Genomic DNA, 24066 nt, shown 5'->3' with positions numbered 1-24066 from the left:
AGTACATTTTTATAAAAAACTTGAAGTTCAGAAAGAGAAAAATATTTTCACATCATTATTTTCCAAGTCCTTTAAACAGCTGATTCTATATATAAATAGATTATTAAAAAAGCACAGTGAGATGTAGCACATCACCAGCCCACAACTTAGTATTCCTGGCTTCTGTTACACAGTTGATGTCTACACACATGTAAGTGTATCTTAATCAGCATCTCCCTTGAGGTGTACACACAGGTAAAGGATTTCTAATGATCAGATACTGTTCAACATCCTAGTAGTTCACTACAGTATAACTATGAAACTCAGCATATTTCCAGCTCAGCTGACTTGCATCATTTTGTCGTAAGTAAACTGAAATTCAGTTTCATTGCATTGCTGTGAATAAAAATTCCATTTGTTCCTTGAACAACAAGCAAATCCTAGATAGGGACTAAGTGTTAAAGCATAAAGAACAGCAAAATAGTTAACTCCTATTGTAAAAAAAATTTAAGACATACAATCAGTCACATACTAACTACAGCTATAGTCCAGTCAAATACTTCAGTACCTCAATTTTGTCACTTTAAAAAGAAGTGTGATCACTTTTCTGCTCTTTATACAACCTATGCAGAACCTTCCACTTAGCTTTTTTTTACCTAAGCATCCTTCATCCTGAAACAAAATCGACTTGAGCTGGGTCTCACACAAAGTTCTTGTTTAAGGACTTGCAACAGACAATGAGGTGTATCTCTATAAAGCTTGCATCACAGCCTGGGCTGATGGTCACTGGTGGCAGCTTTTCAGACACAAATGCCCCAAACAAATCAGACTCCTGTGTTCCAGCCTACCAAAAGCCTACCTTGGCATGACCTGAAAATTCTCAACAACCTGTGTTGCTGAGAAGCCTGGTGGTACAGCTTGGGAGAGCAGCTATTGGAAACAAAATTTAGAGCAGTCCACACCTGTCCTGCCCATATGGAAGAGTCTTGGACTAAGCTATCCCTTACAGCTGTGCCCCGGCTAGCTCTCAGAAGACTGTAGAACAGAAAAAAGCAGAAAACTGGCTACTGTGAAGGATGTATTCAAGGAATCAAAACCCCAGACTACAGAGGGAGAAAATCAAACCATGAAGGACCACGGAATGGCCATATTTTACACTACACTTATTTCACTAAAGCAAACTGTTTGACTCCTGACCATAACAAAAAGGCAAAGGACAGAGTAAAGCAAACTAGAATGACATATTTGCCTGTACAGCCACTGACTCATATGTGATCTCAAAAATCGGTCTACAAAGTCCACACATTGAAACCTTCTGATTTATTTTAATATTTACAGGTGCCATAATTATGGTACTGCACTAATAAAGTTACACAAAAAAGTAAGCTAACTCAGGCTCAGTAAAAGCAAGAAAGACTCCATTTGGTAGGAAAGAAAGCTATCTGAGAAAGGAAGGAAAAGAACACAACATATATATATATATATATATTCTTAAAAGATGTCCTTGTTGCTCAAGTCACACTTCTCTAAAAAAAAAAAAAAAAAGAAAGAAAACTGCATAGTAATACCAATGAACAAAGGGGCACTCACAGCTAGCCCAACATTTGAGATGAAAATGTACAACTTCTCACTTTTTCTCATGATCACAGCATAAAACCATGCTCCCATTACTCCTGTTACAAAGTCACCCCACTTTGTTGCTTTTTTCAATCAGCTTTGATTTTAGCAAACTTCTTTCACATGTCCACTGGAACCTTTTCTTTCATCTTGTCTGCTCATTTCCCCGTAATCACATATTTACATTGCTATCACCCAATAATTTTAGCAAAATTAAAGAGTTAATTTTTCTCTCAATAAACACTTTCCTAATTTTCATAATTTTCTCATAAAGGTTCAAGTTAGACTGACACAATATACAAAATCTAATGTGTACCTGATATTTTGTGATCATTCCTTCCAATCCCTCTATTTTAGATTCCTGTAGAACTGAGTAGGTTCTCATAGTATTGAAAACATCTATTATCTTTACCAGACGACGATGAAAGGCTTCAAATTTTCCAAATATATACATCTCACTAAAATCAAATTGTCTTTCAGCTGGATTTTGTTCCAAAATCTCTTTTACCTTGTGGAAGCAATTTTGATACTCCTTAAAACAAAGAATTTTAAAGAATGTCAAGCATATAACAAAAGGCACTGTCTTTAGCTAGAACAAAATTTACAAAGGTAGGTATTATCCTAACCTGATTGCAAGTAGAAGTTTCATCAATAAACAATTATGAACACTATAAAGAGAGTAACAGAATTTACCTCTGCAAACTAACCCATCAATGCCATTACAGGATTACATACTTCATCAAATGACCAAACTGCACATGTATGTATTTGTACATATCCTTAGCTAGCATGAAATTCTGTTCCCTCCATTTCATAGCAGGGTTTGATGTGTTTACTGAATAACCAAGATAACAACCCAGTTTCCAGAGATTGAAAATGTTTGCATGCTGAGCAGTTTTACTGAGTAATCAAGGTTCAAAAATCCCTTTCAAAAACAAATTACGTCCCGAAGTTTTAATGCTGCTTCATAGCAGCATCCACTTTTCATTCTGAATTCATAACAAGGCATAAACCTTACTCCAAACTTGCTAAATTCGTCCCAAAGTCAAAGTACTTAGTCAACAGATTTGCTTGAAATGGTTTCTTTCAATAGTGGCTCTCTTTATAATAAAATTTTCATTTTTTTTATCACATTTATGTATGAATAAACTCACTTGGAGATATCAATACAAAGGGTCTAGATTTTGCTATGTTGTTCGTGATTCAAATTTTAAGTTTTAATCTACTGATTTTCTGAAAGTTTCTGGAACTAAAAAGACTCAAATGAATACCTAATTTTACTACATATTTTCATGCAGCAACTGGACAATTTGATAGAAAAAGACAAGTTTAGTGCTCATTGTTGATGGTGAGATGTCATACAAATTTACACTAATTTATGCAAACTAGGCAAGATTTGTTGCTTCAGGAGGTATTAGGATAAAGTTCTAGTCCTGCAAGCACATATTGGGAATGAAAAAAAAATGCAGAAAGCCTATACGAAGCTTCCAATAAGTACAGGGAGATCATGAAAAAGAGAGTCAGGCTCTTCTTCAGAGTAACACATGGACAGAAAGCCAAGAAGCAAAGGGCAAAAATTGAAATGGATGAGGTTCTGACTGGATATAAGGAGAGAATATTTCATCCCAAGGACAGTCAAACAGTGAAATAGGATGCCCAAAAAGGCTGTGCAATCTCTCTATCCTTGGAGAACTTCAAGACACAACTGGATAACGGATTGGGAAACCAGTTTTGATCTCATACTGCCCCTGCTTTGGCTTTGAACAGAAGGTTGAACTAGATACCTGCTGAGGACCCTTCCAAGCCAAATTATCCTATAATACTACGCTTTAGGCGAAAAAAAGAACAAAGAAAAATAAAATTAAAAAATTATCACAGAAGTGTATTCAAAAAAAAAAACAAACAAAGGCTATCTTTCTAACAAGTCTAGGTCAACTGAACAGCTGGATTCTTCTCAGTTCACTAAATTGCCCTGCCCTTTCTAAATGTATAGCTTGTCAACATCTTTGGAATATATTCAGTTCAGTAACTCTCCTTGTTTTAATTTCTATTTTATAACTCTCCACATCAAGTGAGAAGACACTACATAGAGAAACATAGGCATGAAAAATCCAAGCAATTCTCTTATAAGCATAGTTAAGATAGACTAAGCATCAAAATTCTGTTTCCAGAAGATCAACAGACGACAGACTACATTCCTTTAGCTCTAGCATAAACATTCCAGTTCCAGTGGATATTTTTCAGTTAACTCATTTTTCTTCACTATGACTGTAGCCACATTTCTCTTCAAAGAGAAAAACAAGGCACAATTCTTCCCAAGAATATTTCTGGGTTTCACATTCTCTGAACCTCAGAGAAAGAAAAACAATTCTTATCTCATTTGCTGTGCCTGTGTTTGTGCAAAAGTAGGATGCAATATGGAGATTGTTTACCCAAAGTGATGGTGTTTTGTTTCCTTGGCCTATCAGGGCCAAGTGTGTGTGTGTGTGTCGGGACTGTCGGCTGACAGTCACAAGATTCTGTGCAGTGGAGTGCAGTTGAGTGCTTGGCAGATTCAGTTTAGATGTAACCTAATATAGTCTAATATAATATAGAATAATATAGTATAATAAAGTAATTATTTAGCCTTCTTATAAGATGGAGTCCTCCTAATCATTCCTCCCAGACATGGGGGGCAAAAATATCCATGATACTATAACAGTGCTTTCTCAAATAAAATTTTCCTATTGCTGCCCTCCTAACATCATCCTATAATCTGTTTTCTATATGTTCTTCCCACTTACCTGTTTAAGTCTAATAGCTGCCTGTAGCTTTTCCACAACTCTCTCCTGTGGTTGATTCCAGATGGTGGCTGTGCCATTGTTTGCTATATAAGATTTACACGCTGTGATCATCTGATTGGTCACCTAAAAGCAGTTTTAACTTTGTGAAAAAAACAGCATTCCAAGACAAAGCAGGTCTTGCCATTATCTCTCTCCCATTCCTCTGAGTCTGCTGACCTAAAGCCTGACAAATAGCAATACCAAATACCAGCCACATCGACAGGGTGTCTTCCTTGCAACACCCAGCCTCCAGAACGTGACATAACAAAAATGTTACCAGTTAACTGTGCTCCTCCTAAACCTACACATCTTGTACCAACCTTGAGATAGCATTGAAAGCTGTAAAGCCATAAATCTTTGTTTGGTCTGAAAGCCAATGTAAAATCAAGAGCCCATGAGAGTATAAATAGTAAAGAATAGGTTGTCCTTTGGATCCATTTTCTTCTTTTTGCAAACATGTGGAGGTTTAAGGGCAATACGAATTAACATGCTTGGTTCTACAAAAAAATCCCATTGATAACAGGCAAAAAATTGTAACAATAAATTCCTAAACTAAATTGCCTAAATGTAGGACAAAAAAGTCCTAAATTTGAAGTAGTTTATCACTATTTCCAATTCTTTTTATGTTTGAAAAGCAGCATTAAAGTGACTGAAGTGCTGCCTCCCCAATTGCTTGGTTCCTTTGTGTTTTCTCTTGAATTCAAGCAACAACACAGAAAACAATCTGGGAATATTTCTTTTCCTGCTAGGCACCAACCTTTACAAACAGTGAGGAGATCTTTTCAGAAGTGTTATAATACTGAGAGATACTCTGAATCATTTTAATTGCATTTATGAGTCCTGGAATAGCATCCAGCATGGACACCTGGAAAGGAACACACAGTTTGAACCATGCTCAGTACCTCTATTACCCCACAATATCATAACCCCTAATTACTGAATGCAGGAGAATTATGAACATGGTCTTTGGAACGGTTCTATCCCTGTCTACCTGCACCTGTCCTGCAGAGCTGCCTGTCCTACATCATTCCCCAAGTTCTACAATTTAATTTTGGGGAAAAATTTACACTGGATTCTTGGCTGGAAAAATTCAGATCAACAAGTGAGATTTGGTAGAAGTAAACCCCTCTGCAAAAGATCTTTTTTTACAAAAAAAAGTTTATATGCTCAGTTGCTAAACCTGATGTAAGCTTGCATGTAAAGATAACCCCTTCACCAAGATTTTTTCTGTTTTTATAGGCATCATAACCCAATAACCTTTCAATAGAGAAACTCAAATAGATTGCAAACACTGAAAGAACACACTGTTCTAATATCACCCAGTAAACAGAAACAAACATGGTTGCCCAGAGCACTCTTTGGAAACAATTTGGTTTTGGGAGAAGTTTCAGAGAGAGAGGAAGCCAGGATGGGTCAAAGTTTTGAGTCTTCATGGCTACCAGTCATTTTTTTTTGACTAGCAAGATACATACAGTCAGTTTCAAAACCAGTTTTAATAAAAGCAATTATTTGCCACCTATTTTAGCAGATAATGGGACAGGGAGACTCCTCCAGTCCTGTACTTTAGGCTGGCTGGTTTTGTTTATTGCATGTTATGCTTGCATGATCCTACGCATTTTCATACTAGAGTATGAGAAGGTGATTTATAATTTTGTCTTAATATTTACATAATCCTATTTATCTTTTCCCAACCCAAGAAGCTGAAAATTGTCCTATAAATGTTAGTCTAACCATTACTTGGCCACCAAAACAAATACAAAAGTTTGTCTTTATCATAGCATTAGGTTTACTTTTCTTTTTTTTTAATCTTAAGGAATTCACCTTCTCCCATAGCACAGAATCAAGTCTGTTCAACACAACTAAAGCTTTACAGCTATTATGGTGTGAAAATAACAAGTACTTTATTTTGTAGCCAGAAATTCCCATTAATCCACTTTTACCGCAATTGCACAAAATCTCAAACTGGAGTTGCATTTGTATAATTTTTTGTTTCATTTTCAAACCCATCCTACAGACTATATTCATGTTGCTTGTCTCAATACATTTATGTTGAGAATTTAAAAGTTCTCCTTACAGGATCACTATTGTATAATGGGTCATAATATTTTTCCAGAGAATACAGATACTTCACATTATCTTTAGCTTCATTTGCTGCGTCTGTGATGCGAATATCCAATGCTCGCCACTTCTAAGAACAAAAAGTTGAAAAAGAAATAAAAGTGTGCATTTTGGAAAAAAATGTTTTGAGATAATTTTAGTTTGTCATTAGCTTCTAAACACATTTGAAAGCACGGATCTTTTACATCAGAATTATACTTGTTCACCCAAGATGGGGTCCTTGTCCTGTTTCAGTAACTTGGGTGTGATCAACAGTTGGTTTAGACCACTCAGCTAAATAGTCAGTGGTAATGTGCAGTCAAGGTGCTGTAAAATATGAGTTGTGGATGTATAATTATGGACTTGTTCCACATCTCATTTTCATGAGACAAGATTTTTTGTTTTATTTACTTATTTTCTGTTGGTGATGGGACTTTAAATTTGTTAGTCAATGTAAGTTATGATTCCACAAACAATTTTGACAGGCACTGTAGCAACATAAAAATAAGGCTTAAAAGTGGGGAGATTCATTTTTTTGTCATTAAATTTCCAGCTCATTAATTCAATATTCTGGTTTAATAATCAACTTTACAATTATTTTAAATTATTTATTTCTGTTGAGCCATGTGGATGAAGTAAATTATCAGTCTTTATACTGAGGGGATTCCCAGTCTTTTTCAATAAATTGAACTAGATTTAAACTTTATCTACTAAAGCTAAGGAATAGAGAAGAAAAACAAAAGCCAGAAATGTTTCAATGTTTTCCCCACCAGTATTGTTACATACATTATCGAAATGAGCTAGGGTATAAAGAGCATTTCTAGTATTTATATCTGTCATAATTTAAAATAAAAACCTTCAGCAGTTTGGATTTAGCAGCAGTGAGCACTCCAAGCACTGCCTTCACATCTGGGCTCTTCAGCTGCTCCATAAGGTAGTGGAATTTTGACAATTTCTTTTTCCAATAATCAAGCTCTGCTCGTGGTCCAAGGTCATCTGCTTCTTTTCTCAACTGGTCATTTTCTGCAAGAACCTTTTATCATAAAGTAATGTGAGTGATGCTCATATTTTTTATCTGCAGAGGAAGCATGGATTGATTCTTCTTTTACAAGTGGTATTAACCTTGCCTGATAAATTACTTAACTTAGCCTCCACCTCATATAAGAAATTTGATTTTGCTTGGTCCTTTCATTTCCAACTTAAAGAGATTCTGTTCCTTCTGTTCCAAGAGCACTGTTACAGACAGCTACATTTTCTGCAAATCACCAGCAAAGCATGTTTCAAAGTACAAATTTGACCACTGAGAACAGTGTTCACTCAATTTCTGTGTTCTTTTTGTTTTCATTAAATCCACTGGGAACTACTAACTGTTTTGTAGTTTATTAACAGGGAATTATCAAAGACAGGGGACTAAGCTTCCCAAACTGCGTATCCCATATTAACAAGCAGATGGAAAAAGCTCTCAGCAACATTTCCATTGAGAAGTAAAAGCACAAAAAATATACCAATAGTACTTTAAAATAAAGAGATTGAACTTATCCAAATTTACAGAAAGGCAGCTGTAACACCAACAGGATTAAACTCATCTGCCAAGATGCAGAGGTTATATTCACATTTGTCCCATGTATCACCTGTTCAATTTGTTTGGTCCAGTCTCTCATGCAGGCTTCTATTTTTTCAAGAGCCTCCATGCTGTCAGCAACCATCAAGTAATCTGAAGGTCCTCTTAGAGTTTTAAGGTCATATGTTTCACATTTCTTCAGGCTGACCTAAAATATAAGTTAAAAAAAAAAAATTAAATGCTGAATGTTCATGACAAATAATCTAGGAAGTTTAAAGACTAACTCATTGCCCTCCTTGGGGTATCTCACTTCTTATTCCCAGCTCAGTCTAAATTAAACTTGAGCTAGAAGTGGAAAATTCTAGAATCCAGAATCTGAAGAATTCACCAACCAGGCAGCTGTGCTCTCATACCCTTTCCTTCACAAAAGCTGAGTAGAAACTAAGTTTGTCATACATTAATTATTCAACATTTAAGAGTGACCACAGCCATTAGGGAGTCAAGAAGTTAATAGCTCTAAAGAACTGGCCCCAGAATAAACAAGAACAGAAGCACCTATAGAACTATTAAAACCACAGATTGAAGTTACTGATGACAATAAACAGAAGTGTTGGATTATTCTCCAATTTAACAAAAGCAAATTTTATGAGTAATCTACAACTGCAGTTAATTCAAAAGGTCCAGAGCTAGAGACATTCTACAGCTAGCTCACTTTATTTCCCACATGAACATACTACCTTTTCCAACAGACTTTGCTGAGTTCCTGATAGGACACTAACAAACCCTTCAAGGGCACGAAGGAAGTCCTGCTTAATATTGGGAACTTGCTGAGGTTCAACCAAGCCATGGTCCATAGTCTGTAAGGCTGGAATGAATATTTCTGATATCAAATGCTCAACACTTTTCAATAAGCCATCTCGACCTATATCCATCATGTTAAAATGTACTTCCTGTAAAAGGGACACAATACAAGGGATCTTTCACCAGTAAAAACTTAGTTATATACAATTTACATATACACTCTCAAAAGTAAAATAATTTTTGGTTTCAAATTAATTTGCTAGATTTTTTTTTTTATTTAACACCTTAGTATTTAGGTATTGACTAATTATTCTGTTGTTACGGATTGTCTTAAATTTTTTTCCTCGGTATCCTTTTTTCATATCAATGATACACATCAAGTTGCTGCCACAAAATAATATCTTTATTTCCATTCCCCTCCCTTTTCATCCTGTTTCATTTAACCCATTTGTGTCCTTTTACTCATTCCTCCATGTCAAGAGCTGTCAAATTGTCATTTGCTGAGAGCAAATGCCCCATCAGAAAAACACATTTTAAACAAGATTATGTACAGAGATGAGCAGTCACTGACTTACTTGATAGATATTCTCAGTTGTGACTGGTTTAGAAAAACTAGATCTAATGAAGAAAATGCATATACCAGTTAAAGCAACATCTTTTCCCTCTGTCACAAATACTTTCAGTTTCTTCTTCTTGGTCAAATGAGAGTTCATTCCTATTCCTGGAAGGCCAAAGTACTCTACAGATTCAAACAAATAAACAATTAAGACCAATTGATCATTTATTCAAAGAAAAGTTTTCTACACAAACAGTTCAGTCATTATTTGTGCCTGAGTCTCAGTCTGCTGGAGGCACCTCACAGAACTATCCACAGAAAGTATGCAGCATTCAGAGTCTTAATGGCACAGTAAGAAATATTTCATCTAATTTTGCCATTCTTGCATCAAAAGCCTTTCATTTCTATTCATTTATTTGCTTTTACTATTCCCTCTAAAAAATGGTTCAGGCACAAGGTCCTTTTATAGGCTCTATCATGCAGTTGTAGATAATGCTCTCTTGCTTGAAAAAGAAAAATTAGAAATCAGAAAATGTCATGATGCATTTTACCTTAGAGGAGCTATTATCAACTGTCCTTCCCTAGAAATATGTAAACATAAGTAAAAAAAAAAAATAGGGTGCTTCTGAAAACAAGGAGAAAGAGGCCACAGCAGATTCTTTGGGGCGAAAGCAAACAAACAAAAACCAATAATGGAGCTACAAGGTTTTCCTTGTCCTTTCTTCTTCCCCCAACATGAATACACTGCTCCCAAGTTCAGGTTGTTGGCAACACTTGTAAAGGGTCACTAAGAAGAAGCAGTGTCTTTGGGGGTAAAATATTTCTCATATGTTTTTGGTCACAATATCTCATGCTACCTTGTTACTAGCTTTTCAGTATTACCTCAGAGTAAAATTGCATGCATACACATCTCAGTGAGGCACTACTACAATAAGAAGATGAAAAAGTAAGTTGTTGATATCAGCAGTTAAAGGACAACATCTAAAAAGTGATAGACCTCTCTGCACTTTTTTTTCTTTCAGGTACATAACCATCTGCACCAGGCATCCCTATTTTGGATCAGGTGGCCACCAGAAGTTCCCTCCCCATCCTTCTGTTCACATCATCTTTCTCTCTCCCTTTTTCACTGCAGCTCTGAATAAGTCTCATTTTCATATACCTCAGAATTACCACAAGGGCTCTGTCCCAGCAAAAGACCTGACTCTGTAAATTTTATTAATTTGATGTATTGCCTGCTAATAAACTTGCACTATCCTTATGCTGCAGTAATGTTTCTGTTTTGCATGGCTCTTGGTTGTGAGGGGGCCACAGAGGTGCTTCTGTGAGAAGCTGTTGGAAGCTTCCACCATGTCTGGCAGAGCCAATCCCTCATGGAGATGCTGCTGGCCAAGGCTGGGCTAGTTCGAGATGGTGGTAATGCCTCTGTGATAACAAATTTGAGAGGAAAAGCAAAACAAAATTTAGGGCACAGCTCTATATCCAGCCAGAGAAAAGGAGGAGGCGAGAACATGGGGAGGTGCCCATGCTGGAGCGGTGGATGCTGGGAGGGGGGTGTGATCCAGTGAGAGGCCAGGTGGAGAGAGGGGCCCTGGTTCCAGGCTGGAGCAGCCTGGCCTTGGAGGACTGCACTCTATGGAGGAATGATTCATGCCACAGCAGTTTTGGGAGGACTGTGTGCCCTTGGAAGGACTCATGTTGCAGCAGTTTTGGGAGGACTGCTGCTCATGAGATGGGAACCACATAGGAGAAGTTCACAGAGAACTGTCTCCCATGGGAGGGACCCCACAGTCTCACAGGGGAAGGACTCCTCTCCCTGAGATGTGAAAGTAAACCTTGGGTGATGAACTGACCAAAACCCCCACACCCTCTCTCCCTGCCCTGTCAGTGGGAAGGAGGGAGGGGTTGGGGTAAGAAAAGGTGTTTTTAAAGGCTTTTAAAGGGTTTATTTTGCTTCTCATTATCCTACTCTGATTTAGTTGGTAATAAATTCACCTTGTACCTTCAAGTCAAGCCTGTTTTGCCCTTGCAGTGTTTCCTCCCAGTCCTTATCTCAATTCATAAAACCTTCAATAAATTCTCTCTCCTCTCTCCAGCTGTAGCAGGGGAAGGTGAGTGAGCAGCTTTCGTGGGTGCCTGGCATCCAGCCAGGGTCAAAGTGCCGCAAGTAATTACAGAGGCAAGACCAGCAAAAGTCATCAGAGTTTTCCCACAATCTGTGGAGGTGAAGTAGGTAGTATAACCTGCAGTCTCTTTAGAAAAGATGTACTCTTACTGAAAAGGGTGCTGGAGGTTTTTAAAATTCACATGAATAGTGATCTTCAAAACACTGCAGGAAATCAAACTTTTAAATGACACCTTAGGACTCTGAAGTAGGTCTTCCTGAACTCAGAGATACAGCTCCTGCTCTGCAGAAACACAAAATTCCTTGTACACTCCCTTTATGGGATCATCTTCTGCCCTAACACAAATGTTGGTTGATCCATCAGTGTCAGAAAACCAGTTTGGGTATGATGTGGCCATAGTAAGTGCCCTTGCCAAGAGGGTGCATGTGATGCCACAAAAATTCACTCAGCTTTACCAGTTAGTAGCTACCACCACAACTGAGATTTTTGCTTTGACAGCCTGTGAATCACAGCCCTAAACAATCAACACACATAATTCATTTGCAAACTCTGCTCAACCTACAAAGGGAAAATGTACAGCAGACGTTTTACTGTCTGACAGTATTACAAGTGACTGCACCTACAACTGTGGGCAAAGTCAGTCTCCAGCCCACTCATTTAATCACCACTGTCTTCTCCATCACTACCTTTTGTTTCTTAACTTTTTTTTCCTCCTGTGCATGATGTTCTAGGGACTTTTGTTTATTTACCCAATGCATGCCTTGCTGTGAATTCATTTGGGTTTTGCTTATGTGTTTTTTTCTACTGCTTTCCATATTGCCCATATTTAGCACCAAGCCCCCAAAGGTTACCAAAATCATACCATACTGTAGTGTGATCTGATTGGTTTGTTGGTGGGTACAGGCAACACTCATTAGATGCCTAGGCTTTGACCCTTGCCTCACACTCTCTTTGTCATACTTTCACCACTTCATCTCAGGCATGTTACAACTTGCTCATCAGATTTCTAAATTAGTGGTTGCATTTGTGTTTTCATTTCACTGTATTTCTATGCGCATTGAAACTTTTTTTATTAAAGTTGCTTATATCATATTAAATAGTCTTTTCATCCCTTTGAAATATATACAGATATACTGAAGAAAGTGGATGCATACATATATATTGAAAATGCATGAAATTTAAATCAATATTTGTACATTCATCTAGGTATATGTTTACCTATGTATAAACACATTTATACAGCTAAGCATAGATATGTTTACAGGGCTGTTCACGTAGATCCTGGGTAGCCAAGTGGTGTGAGCTCCCACCAGCCAGTCACAGGCTCTGAGAGGTCACAGAGCACCTGGCTGGTCCCAACAGCAGCAGCACTGGAGGCTCTGGGAGAGGAGCCATGGGCAAAAGGAGGATATCCTTGTCACAGGGGTACTGAGCTACCTCCAGGGTAACGAAGGTTTCCCCCAGAAGTGTGGAACATGGGGGCACTCAGTAAAGGGGGTACATGCAGAAAGGACTTCTGGGGTTAACACCCCTTCTACCCATAATGTGGGCCTCATGAAGGCATTTGTCATGAAACAGGACCACCTAGATGGATGGTCATGTGCCAAGAAATGTGGATGGCTTCTAGGGCCAGCAGGTGGCACAACTGAAGGGGAAAGGAAGGGCATCTGTCACTGCTTACCTTGTGTGAAAGTTACCTGTTAATTATCAAAAACAAATTCCCACAGGCAAGAGCTGCTGAGCTCACAATGAAGCACTTTGCTGCTTCATAGTAGCAACATGCAGAGGTGCACCAATAAGCTTTGGTAATTTCATCAATCATCATTTCATGAGCAGGGATCAATGCCTTGGTGTGGCCAAACCTGTCTTGATTTAAGTCCCATATTATAAGAACTTGACTATTTTCTTTTTCCTTGCACATTTGCCCAGCACAACTGTAACACATTGCAGGAGAATTTAAGTTGCTTTACCTGTATCCATTACTTCCACATCTTGGTAGTAGAACATCAGATGACGCAGACCTCCGGGGGCCAGGAACCTGTTCATGCGCTCTATCTGTTTGAAATCATGTTGAGATCATAATGTGTCATTGATTTGTTTCATATCACAGCAACAGAGGAAGCCTTTGCCTATTTACGTATTTATAAGCATCAAGAAAATTTAACAGCTCTTCATCAATTCAAGGCTGCTGTCAAGCATCACTGAAGCATGTATTGGTAGTGCAGTCCACAAATCTCATGTATAGGCCATACAGGTTGAGGAGGAAACTTGAGTTGCTTTATGCTAATATGCTGATCCAAGTCTCAGCACTTGAAAGCCTGGCCTCATCCACTATTTTTCTAGATTTTAGTCACTCTTCTATGTAGTCCCTAACTACATAGCTATCTTTAGCAGAAAAGGCTCCTTCAAGTTCATCTTCAGAAACATTAGGTGGTACCATTTGTGCTTTTTAGTGCAGAAAAAGGGCTAGAAGATCACCAGAAGCTGGAAGAAAGTCACAATTATCCCGCTTCCATTAATAACAAGCCTCAGTTACACTAAGATAATGAGCTGCTATTCCAGAAAATCTTGGCTGAGCCCTCCAAGATGAGGTCAAAACAACTATTACACATCTCTCTTTCCAAGTGAAGAAACTGCCAATATTTTCCTCATCTGACAGCTATTCTCAGGCACTATAGTTTGCCAGGAAACCCATTTAGAGATAGAATGCACAAAGGCTGAAACAAATTCTGCTTTTTAATGTGCATGACAGTGTTCTGCACTGCTCATTTGCTCTCTCATGAACTCACAGAAACATTGGAAGGGACCTCTGGGAGGTCTTGAGGACAGCTTCCTGTGTCACCAACTACAGCTCAGATCATCTAGAGCGTTTCCTAGGCTGAGTCTCAAAAACCCCAAGGACAGAAATTCCACAACTGACTCGAAGTAACCTACTCCCATACTGCATTACCCTCCTGGTGAAGAAGGGTCTCTTGGTGGCCATTTTGCAAGATGTGGCTTTGTCTTTGAAGTTATCATCTGCTCCCACTGAGAATAGCTCAGCTCTGTCATCTTTGCAAACACTCCTCAAGCAGCTGCAGGCTACTATTTGACTGCCACTCAACCTCTTCTTCTCCCTCATCTCATACTTCATGTGCCCTGTGTCCCTCTTTTTCTTACTGGTCGTCCACTGGACCTTCTTCAGTTTCTCAACAATTAATTAGCACTGTAATGGGAATGCATAAATTGAAGGCATGCAGATGGAAAGAGAACACAAGAGAAAACAAACCATAAAAACCCAAACCATGGCCATGTTTACTTTAGTGTCAGGAAGTAAAATATCTACTTCCATCTACCTAGGTTTTTTTTAAAGTGATATTATTCAGTGTCTCAATATACGAATTTGTATTAGCCCTCATGCAGTCACAGTCAGATCACATAAGCCATTCTGTTTCATCAAGTAGCTTCTATCTATTTTAATTTGCTGATCTAGATCACAAGAGTCTTAGAAATGGTGGCAGCCTTATGGAAACAACAACACACAACCTGCTGTGGACAGGATTCTTGAACATCTGTGTGCTGCTTACTCAAGGACTGGGAGACTTCACACTGTGGTTTCACTATGAAATGCAGTCCTAAGTTTTAACATATTAACTATAACCAGTGGAAAGGAGAAATTCTAATCAATTTAAAAATCAATATTGTTACAATAGGTCCTGGAATTAAGGACACTTTTGTTCAAATTAATTAAAAATGCTGAAAAATATTTTTTCAAGGAGAAGACTTGAGTGAGCTCAGGTGTGAAGTCTGAAAACTATCTCACCAAGAAATTAATGGTAATATTAGTTCCAAAGTATACTATGAGCTTCACTTTCAAATTCATCAGATTACCTGGTTTCCATCAAGAATAGCATCTTCTACTTCTGCTTTCTCCAGATTGACACAAGAGGCAACAATATCCAGTAAGTAATCATGTCTGCCATCCAGACGAGCACGTTTAGCCTCCCTCTCATCCTTGAGATTTTGCTGTTATTAAATACAAAGTGGACAATGAAAAACTCACAATCTAATTTGAAGACAAAAATAAAGCTTTAAAATTTCTTTTTAAAAGTAAAGGCTATTACACTCAATCCACACTTGTGATTTATGTTTCTATGGCACTCAAGTGAAAATTTTAGAAGCAGCCTTTGTTACAATTTTACAGTTTCTGGTGTTCCATTTTCAGATTTATCACAACATTTCTATCATAAATAATGTTGTACAGAAAGTTAATTTGTTGAAAGGCTTTGTAGAAAAAAAATAAGTATTTTATATGTACAGCTCCATTATTCTGCAAGTTACCTTCAACACCCTAAGTCCTTTGTCTCACCTTTTCAGTCTAGTCACGTATGACCATCAAGTCAAGACAGGATTCTGACTGATCTTTGTTATTTGTGGAAGATATTGTAAGCAGTCTCTAATAAAGACAGATGCTGCTGGAGGAAGCTAGGGTTTTATACATTATCTCTTTAATATAATGAGAAGTAAAACAAACCACAAGCCTCAAGGTACACAAGTGTTTACAAATGTGCTTAACTATAGCTATTATACCATTCTTCAAGCAGTAAGCCTACTCTTCTAATTAAATTGAGAATCCCATATGTAACACACCTCATTACATTATAGACAAAATAGCCTTCTGGAATAGTTACTGGTATTACTGTGCTTGTGGGTTACAAGATTCAATATAATTTCATTTTCAAAAGAAATTTAGAATGATGTTTCATTGGTGGTAAATTCAATCCTTATTTCCCTGGTGATTAGGAGAAAACTAGTAACTTTATAAAGTATGCATAAGTGATTTATCCACAAGCTTTTGCAGAGCCAAAAGGACCTGCATAATATACTTTATACCCTTATGTAAATATCTTTCCTACTTTCTGAAGGAATTTTCAAATACCTGGTAAACTTATAACTACTACCATGCCTTCATAAATGCTGAATGTATTTGAAATATTTTTCCATATAAAAGGCAAACATAAAATCCTATTCTTCACACAGATATGTCTGAGGAACACAGTAGCAGATTAATTCATACATGGGCTTTGTGCTATTTTACCCCTCTCATACCCTAACACAGTCTTCAGTTTGCTGAAAGTGAAGTGTCATCACAGGTTTGGCTTTTCCTAAATGTTTTTAAACGTGAGCAGAAACTTTCCTCCTCATTAGACATGCAAAAAGCAACCATTTTGTCTGAATTAGCTCCATTCACGCTAGATGATAACAATAGAATACTCAAAACTATGGTTCCAGTAACTTGAACACAACTGATAGGGCATCTTTAAAAAAAAATACAACCCAATAATCTATCAATTAGTTTCTATTTAATACAGAAAGAAACCTTTTGTTCTACCTAAACTAGAGAGAGACTGCTTTTGTACTCTGCTTGTGTTTCCAATATAGAGCTTCAGATATATTACTATACAAGATTACATCTTACACTGGTTTTTAAGTCACCAGCTCCACCTATACAGATGCTCTTAACTTGTTCATAGCCTCCATTTCTTCTACAAGTTGCTGTTTGTATAGGCTGAAATCCTGAGCACCTTCTTCTCAAACTGAGCAATCTTGCCCCAACATTTGTTTCTGGTTTTTAAAATTTTTTTAATTGCTGTGTCTCAAGCCCATATAACAAATATATTATGCAATATTTGTTGTCTAAGTCCAGCAACAAGAATATTCATTAAGATATCACTGAACTTTAAAAGTCTAATTAACTTAAATTACTTCATGAACCATGCCTAGAGAAACAGGAAACTATTAACTAAATGGTAAAGCTATAGTTTTATGAAGAATAATACAATATGAAGATAAATATAAGACTTTAACGTGTATTTATCACATGTCACTACTGGAAGGCATTTGTTTTGATATATAGGATATTTCTATTACTAATGCAAGTTCCACACATTTTTTTTCCTGAGAGTTGCTACAATGCAATGCAAGAACACTCAATACAATTCAAGCTGTCATGCTTCTACATTTTGATGAGTTATCATTTCTACAAACTTCCTTCCCAAATGAAGTGTTGCTTAATCACAAACTTGCACATTAGTTGTTGCAGTCATTAGAAGAGACTTCTGCCTCACTTTTGTGGTTAGATTGTACACAGAGAAGTAGAGGAAACCTAACTTCAGTGCTTTCACTAGCAAATCACTAATTTATGTATTTAAAACACTAAGAAGCGATGCTGGAAACTGTCTCCCAGTCTATCTTCTGAGCTTCCTTTTGCATACTACTAAAAGAATGAATTTTTAAGATTTTTTTACTTAGGATTAGGAATCTCAGAGAATTAATTAGAAGAAAATGCTGAGCTTTCTACCTCTCATTCTTCCCTTTCCCCTTTAGTTACCCTCACGTCTCACTTCAAATCAGCATTGTGGTCATGGCCTAAGAGTTTTGTAGTTTTAAATCCTGCAGTATTCACTACAGAAGTACATAGGCCTGAACAGAATCTATACCAAAAATATTACCCAATATTACATAAAGGCAGCTCTATGTAATTCAGAATTTCATAGAACACTGAAAGACTAAGATTTGAAGACAGAAGAATGCTGAAACACACACAAGATCGTTTATGTAGGTAAAAGAGAAATTGCTGTTGCATGCAGTAACACTGACATGCAAATCCTGAAAAGTATCAGCAACTCTGATCATGGTCATACATCAACATCTCTTCCTAATATCCCATGATGTAGGAGGATGCAGTATTCACAAGAGATAAACACTGTCTCACTTAGATATCTGGAAAGATTGTACAAGATTTTATGGTACAGCTTCAGCTCAGTTTTCCATGTAAAGAACAACACAGGTAACACTGCCAAAGTTTAGTTTTGGGTTTCTTTTACCACTTTTGGTTATGAAAGTAAGAAAGGTTATATGATACAATCCCATAACAGATGAAGGTCCAAAGCTAAACTCATTAACTGAAAAGTCCTTTCCTGATGATTAGTCCAGTTACAACACATAGCTTGATTTATGTTACATAAAACCTTAAAATTCCTAATATCTAATTACTAAAAATTTGGCACAGGAAACTAATTTCAATAGACATCTTCTCCTGAAGCAAGAAAAGGTAGAGATTCCTAAATCTATCTTTCATGTACCTAAACCCATAAACCTCTCACCATCACTCTGAAGAAATAATTTGAGATTAAATTAAATTTTTTTCAAAGTTTCATAGCTGCTAAATAAGTACGTATATTTAAGCAGGAGGTACTAAAAGAGCTTAAGTCAGAGATTCAAGGGGTTCATTCTTTGAAACAAGAGGCTTAGAAACCAGCTATTGACTGTTGCCAGCTTCTCCATTACAGACTGTAGCTGCTGATGCAAACACCCTGAATAGAGTTAGCAAGAATATTTAGTATGCAAGTCATATGCACACAAGATAAAACTTGTTCTGAACACTCTTTATCCAGCAAATAATGCATTTTGTTGTCAGAATACTGTGCATCACTGAATTTAGACATGCTGAAATCAAAGTCTTATGGATGAGCAAGAATTGACAGGGAAGTTCAATAATGAAAGAGTCAAAAAAGTAACAATGTTTTATTGTTAATTTACTGACTTATCCAAAATTTATTTAACCAGCATGGAATTCCTTTGTCTCTCCTTTAATTTGCTAAGATGTTTTCTATTACATAACCCTTGCTCATGAATTTCCCTTCAAAAGTAAACTGCACATCATTTCACATATTTTCAAGTACCCTGAGTTTTTAATTTTCAAGTTTCAATATTTTTATTTCCTCTTTCCAAAAAAATACAAGCCATAAGAATTAGGGTGATTCCCTTATCTAACTCTTAAATCTCAAAGATCAGAGCTCTGCCCATGTGTTATCACATTGCATTAACTCAGGAACAGTTTGCTTAAATAACCAGCTTTTAAAATTAGTCTAAGTATCTGAATGACTTCTATAGTCTGTTGTGGTTTCTCAATGCTGAGTATTGCCTTCAAAATTCTATTCCCATCTTAGAAGTATGGGGAAAGTGAAGTTACATTTCTATTTTCCTTCATGGCAGAGTCAACCCATGTTTTGTTGCCACATCTAACATCAAACTCTTTAGTGTACTAATATAGCATTTGTGAAATTATACCGTTACCAGACCATTGCAACAATCTGGGCAAGATACAAGCCCCACTAGCCAAACGCATAAACACCTCCCAGTGCAAATTTGCCTTTCAAAACAAATTGTGCGACTAACATCATCCACTTACGCCTACTTTAAAACACTTTTTTTCTATGTCATCCCCCCTCAATACACACCTTTATTCGAATTATGTATTTATTCATCTAAACCTAGTTCAAAATTCAGTTTTCCTTACCTTTATCACTCTGCCAATGCTTCGTTTCCAAAGTTGCTTTCTTCCAGCTCTAAACATTGTACTATTCAATATAAGCATCAAGCACTGTTTTTCAGGAGCAATCCCTAATCCATGGGGAAAGCTTCTACATTCATCATTTTGCACTCCCCCCAACGTTTTGTTTGCCCTTGTTTCTTTCCTTTCAGTAGGAATGCCAAAATAACTCTGGAAAATATAGTAAGGACATAAAAAAATCCAGCACCTATTAACCTTATCTCTGTATTTAAAATTCAGTTCTAGTGTGCACACAAATTGCTAGAAAATTAAATTGCACTACCACAGAAACAGGAGGTCTCTAGCCACCAGAATTTACTGCCTACAGATTAGGCCTTGAATGTTACTGCTACCAACCACAGTGTTGTTAAGGTGATACTGTTTACATGCAAACACGGCTGGATACAATTCATCATACTCAAGGGCACCATAAGTATTTGCAGAAGTCAATTTTATAACTGCTTCTCTGATTTGTGTTTAGCCTTCTGAAGCAATCCTTGTGTCAACAGGCATCTTTGTTTCCTTGTCACAGGTGACTGTTTAAACATACAGCAACAGTCAAGCAACTTTCAAATATCTTTTACCTACAGACTTGTAAATTACTGAGTTTTCTATTCATGCTTTTACAGAAGAACGTTCGGTTACACTTATTTTTCAGTTGTACAATGGTTGCTTAATACAGAAATTTTTCTTCAGCAAATGTTAGGTTTTTTTCTTCCTAAAAGAGCTTTAATTTTTTTCCACTTCAGTGACTGAACAGAATCCAATGTCCTCTTGAAAATGCCAAGAAAAACAATCTAATTATCCAGTATTAGTAACAAGAAAACAGACATTTTACAGCTATTTCTAGCTTAAAATGTCCCTAAATATTTCTGCTTCCATTCATATCAATGTGAGTAATGTCTAAAAGCACTTGACAACCTTAGCATTGACAAAAATCACGAGTAAAAACCATTTTCCCACCTACTGTAGTAAAATCCAGTGCATACATGTTTGAAAGAGAAAGACTGAAAAATGGCATTTAGGGTTAAAGTAAAAATCCATAGATGTCTCTGAACCCTTTACAGGGTTATCATTTAAAATTAAACACGCTATTAAATATTACATATAAAGTTAATTCCTATGGATATATACAAACCACTGAGGAATTAATTATTTACATTCTGTTGGAAGGAATCCAGAGGAGAGCCGCTAAGTTGATTACAGGACTGAAGCAGCTCTCTTGTGAAGGCAGGCTGAGAAGGCCAGAGCTGTTCTGTCTGGACAAGAGCAGGCACTGGGGAGACCTTCCAGGAACTATGTTTTCCTAAAGAGGGCTGGAAAAAAGACTGAAGGGACTTTTCACAATGGCATAGTAGCGATAGGACAAGAGGGAATGGCCTTAAACTGCAGGACAGCAGGCTCTTCACTGTGAGGGTGGTGAGGAACCGGCACAGGTTGCCCAGGGAAGCTGTGGATACCTCAATCCTGGATGTGTTCAAGGCTGGATGGATGGGGGTCTGAACAATCTGGTCTAGTGGAAGGTGTCCCTGTCCATGGCAGAGGGGTTGGAACCAGTTGATCTTTGATGATCCTTCCAACCAAAACCATTCTCTGATTCTATACTTATTTGTATGAGATATGTGATTTCTAAAGTAAAAGCTCAGCCCAACCGGCTCAACTTCACCCCACAGCAATAAAAGTTCTTTTTAAAAAAATAAGGAGAAAAAACCCCTTACTTAAATCTCTTGAAAAACCAGCCAAAAATCGTGGATCTTTTTCCTAAGATGCTATAAAGTCATAGCAAATAACTTACAGAATCACAAAATGATAAAAATTCATTTAAATCTCCAAAAGTTATCTAGACAGTCTTTTGCTCAGAGCAGATCCAATTAGAATGGGTTGTTCGAGATGTTTGCAGATTTAATATCTCTAAGGGTGGAAATTCTGCACCCTCTGTGCCCAACATAACTTGACCATCCAGCATAAAGACTGTTCCCATCTAGCTGAAATCTGCCACGTTCCAGTTTGTGTATGTTGGCTCTTATTACTGCAAACTTTAATGAAGCATTAATCAAGGGTTCAGCTCTGTTGTCTCTCTACCCTCTCATTAGACAGTTATAGGCTGCAAGAAGATCTCCCCTTAGCCTTTTCTTCCTGCGGCTAAACGAGCAGAGCTCTCAGTACCCACCACTGCTGCTTCCCATTTTTCTACACAGCCATCCATCTCACCACAGAGGGCAATCAGGCTGATCCTGAAGAATGTGACACTTGTAAATCTATGATGGTAGCTCGTAATCAGCTTCTTGGTGCTTCATGTGCCATGAATGGCTTGCAGAACAGTTTGCCCCACAACTGTACCAGGAGCAGATGATTGGTGTGCCATTCCCAGGATCCTCCCTTTTCTTCTCTTCATAGACAAGCGGACACAGTCTTAAGATGCACTAGGGGAGGTTTAGGTTGGACATTGGGAAGAATTTCTTCACAGAAGGGGTGACTAGACATTGGGAGGGGCTGCCCAGGGAGGTGATGGAGCCACTGTTCCTGGAGGTGTTTAAGTGGGGGTGGCATGATCTAGTTGACACGGCAGTGTTCAGTCATAAGTTGGACTTGATGATCTCAAAGCTCTTTTCCAATCCAACTGATTCTGTGGCAGGTGTAACATTTGCCTTTTCTAGGTATCAGGAACCTCCCCAGATCATCATGGCCTTTTGAAGAGAGATGGGCCTCAAAATGACATTGGTTTTCTCTCTCAGGACCTTCAGGTGTATATTATCTATCCCCATGGACTTCTATACAACCAATTGGCTTAAGTGCTCCCTTACACTACCTTTGGCTACCACAGATAATCCCTCATTTTTGTTCACTATGCAAGGATGCTTGAAGGTCTAAAAGAGCCAGAGGGCAAAGCCAGCTCATGAAAACTGATTTTAAAAGTCACTGAAAACTTCAGCCTTCCCATGTTCTTTGCTCCTTAGTCTCCTGTTCCCTGAGCAGCAGGCCTACATTTTCTTGTGCTGTCAGTGTACTTAAAAACGATATTGTCATTTCCCTTTGCCCTCCTCACAAGTTTGAACTCAAGCTGAGCTTCTTAACTCTATTTCTGTGAACTCAGGCATTGTGTCTATACCATTCCTGGGCGGCCCTGATTCTATTTCATCCCAAGCTTCTAAGGAAGCTTGCATGTTTGCATTCATATCCTCTGTGTTCATCCATGCTGGCCTCCTACAAGGTCTCCTCTTCCTTCTGCACATTGAATGGCCTGTCTGTGTGTTCCAGTGATGTCACACTTGCCGGTCACAAAGCTTTCTTCAGCCCTCTTTCCTACTAGGGAAGTCCTTCACGGGTTCCCACCAAGAAGATTCCCTCAAGAAGTCAAAAATCTGATGTTCTAAAGTCAAGGTTCTTTCAGGGTTTTAAGCTCCACAATCTCATGATCCCTGCAGTTAAATCTTCTTTCAACTTGCCCATCTTCAGCTAGTCTTCTTGTTTGTAAATGGCAAGCGTCACAGAGTGTTTCTGTCAGCTCATTTATCATTTGCAAAAAGAAACAGTCTTTGAACTCCAGAAATCTCAGTCATTTAAGTAACTTGGAATGTGACATTTTTAGAATTAAAATGGCTGTCAATCATGACAAGGATTAATCTAAGCCATGAAGGGAACCCATGTATGTGTTGATATCAAATAATCACAAATCATTACCTTACATAGGAACTCTCCTTGCAGCTGTAATATATCCTCAGAACCCTTGGGGCAGCCTGTATTTACAGTACTAGATTATACACCAATATTGGTTAGAGTCATTCAAAGATCATTGATGTTTATGGAATTTAACTTCCTGTGAAATTCCATCACATTAAGTTATAAAAAAGAAAACGAAAAATAATGGAGAGGTTGAGACAGTGCTTAACTGCCATCATCAGGTCACTGCTGTCCTTGAGTCAAAAGTCAGACTTCCAGCAGAGCCACTTTAATTAAAGCAACATACCCAGACAGCTGAGAAGAAACCTTTTGGACAACAATTACACACCAGACTCTTATAACTTCTACCTCTTCTTTGGCTTATAAGCCACAAAAACAAATAATGCCCAGCCTTAAATGTAGTTTAGCTGATTTTGGCCTAAACTGCTATAAAAATACTGCTTTAGGAATTTGCT

At 37.6% G+C, this 24066-nt stretch overlaps 1 protein-coding gene across 1 annotated transcript in view; it reads right to left on the bottom strand.

Annotated features, from left to right (window-relative positions):
- DNAH5 (dynein axonemal heavy chain 5) overlaps positions 1-19978 on the bottom strand; it is a 115872-nt gene extending 95894 nt beyond the window's left edge. Inside the window, 11 exon segments of the mRNA XM_030971030.1 lie at positions 1913-2128; positions 4380-4502; positions 5176-5283; positions 6493-6606; positions 7372-7548; positions 8147-8284; positions 8814-9026; positions 9453-9566; positions 13474-13611; positions 15427-15561; positions 19898-19978. Coding sequence (XP_030826890.1) covers positions 1913-2128; positions 4380-4502; positions 5176-5283; positions 6493-6606; positions 7372-7548; positions 8147-8284; positions 8814-9026; positions 9453-9566; positions 13474-13611; positions 15427-15561; positions 19898-19975 — 1554 coding nt within the window. The 5' untranslated portion in view covers positions 19976-19978.
- Positions 19979-24066: the final 4088 nt, after the last annotated feature.

The sequence above is a fragment of the Camarhynchus parvulus genome, chromosome 2 (genome assembly GCF_901933205.1).
Source record: "Camarhynchus parvulus chromosome 2, STF_HiC, whole genome shotgun sequence".
Taxonomy (NCBI): Eukaryota; Metazoa; Chordata; class Aves; order Passeriformes; family Thraupidae; genus Camarhynchus; species Camarhynchus parvulus.
This window is presented reverse-complemented; position numbering and strand designations above follow the sequence as displayed.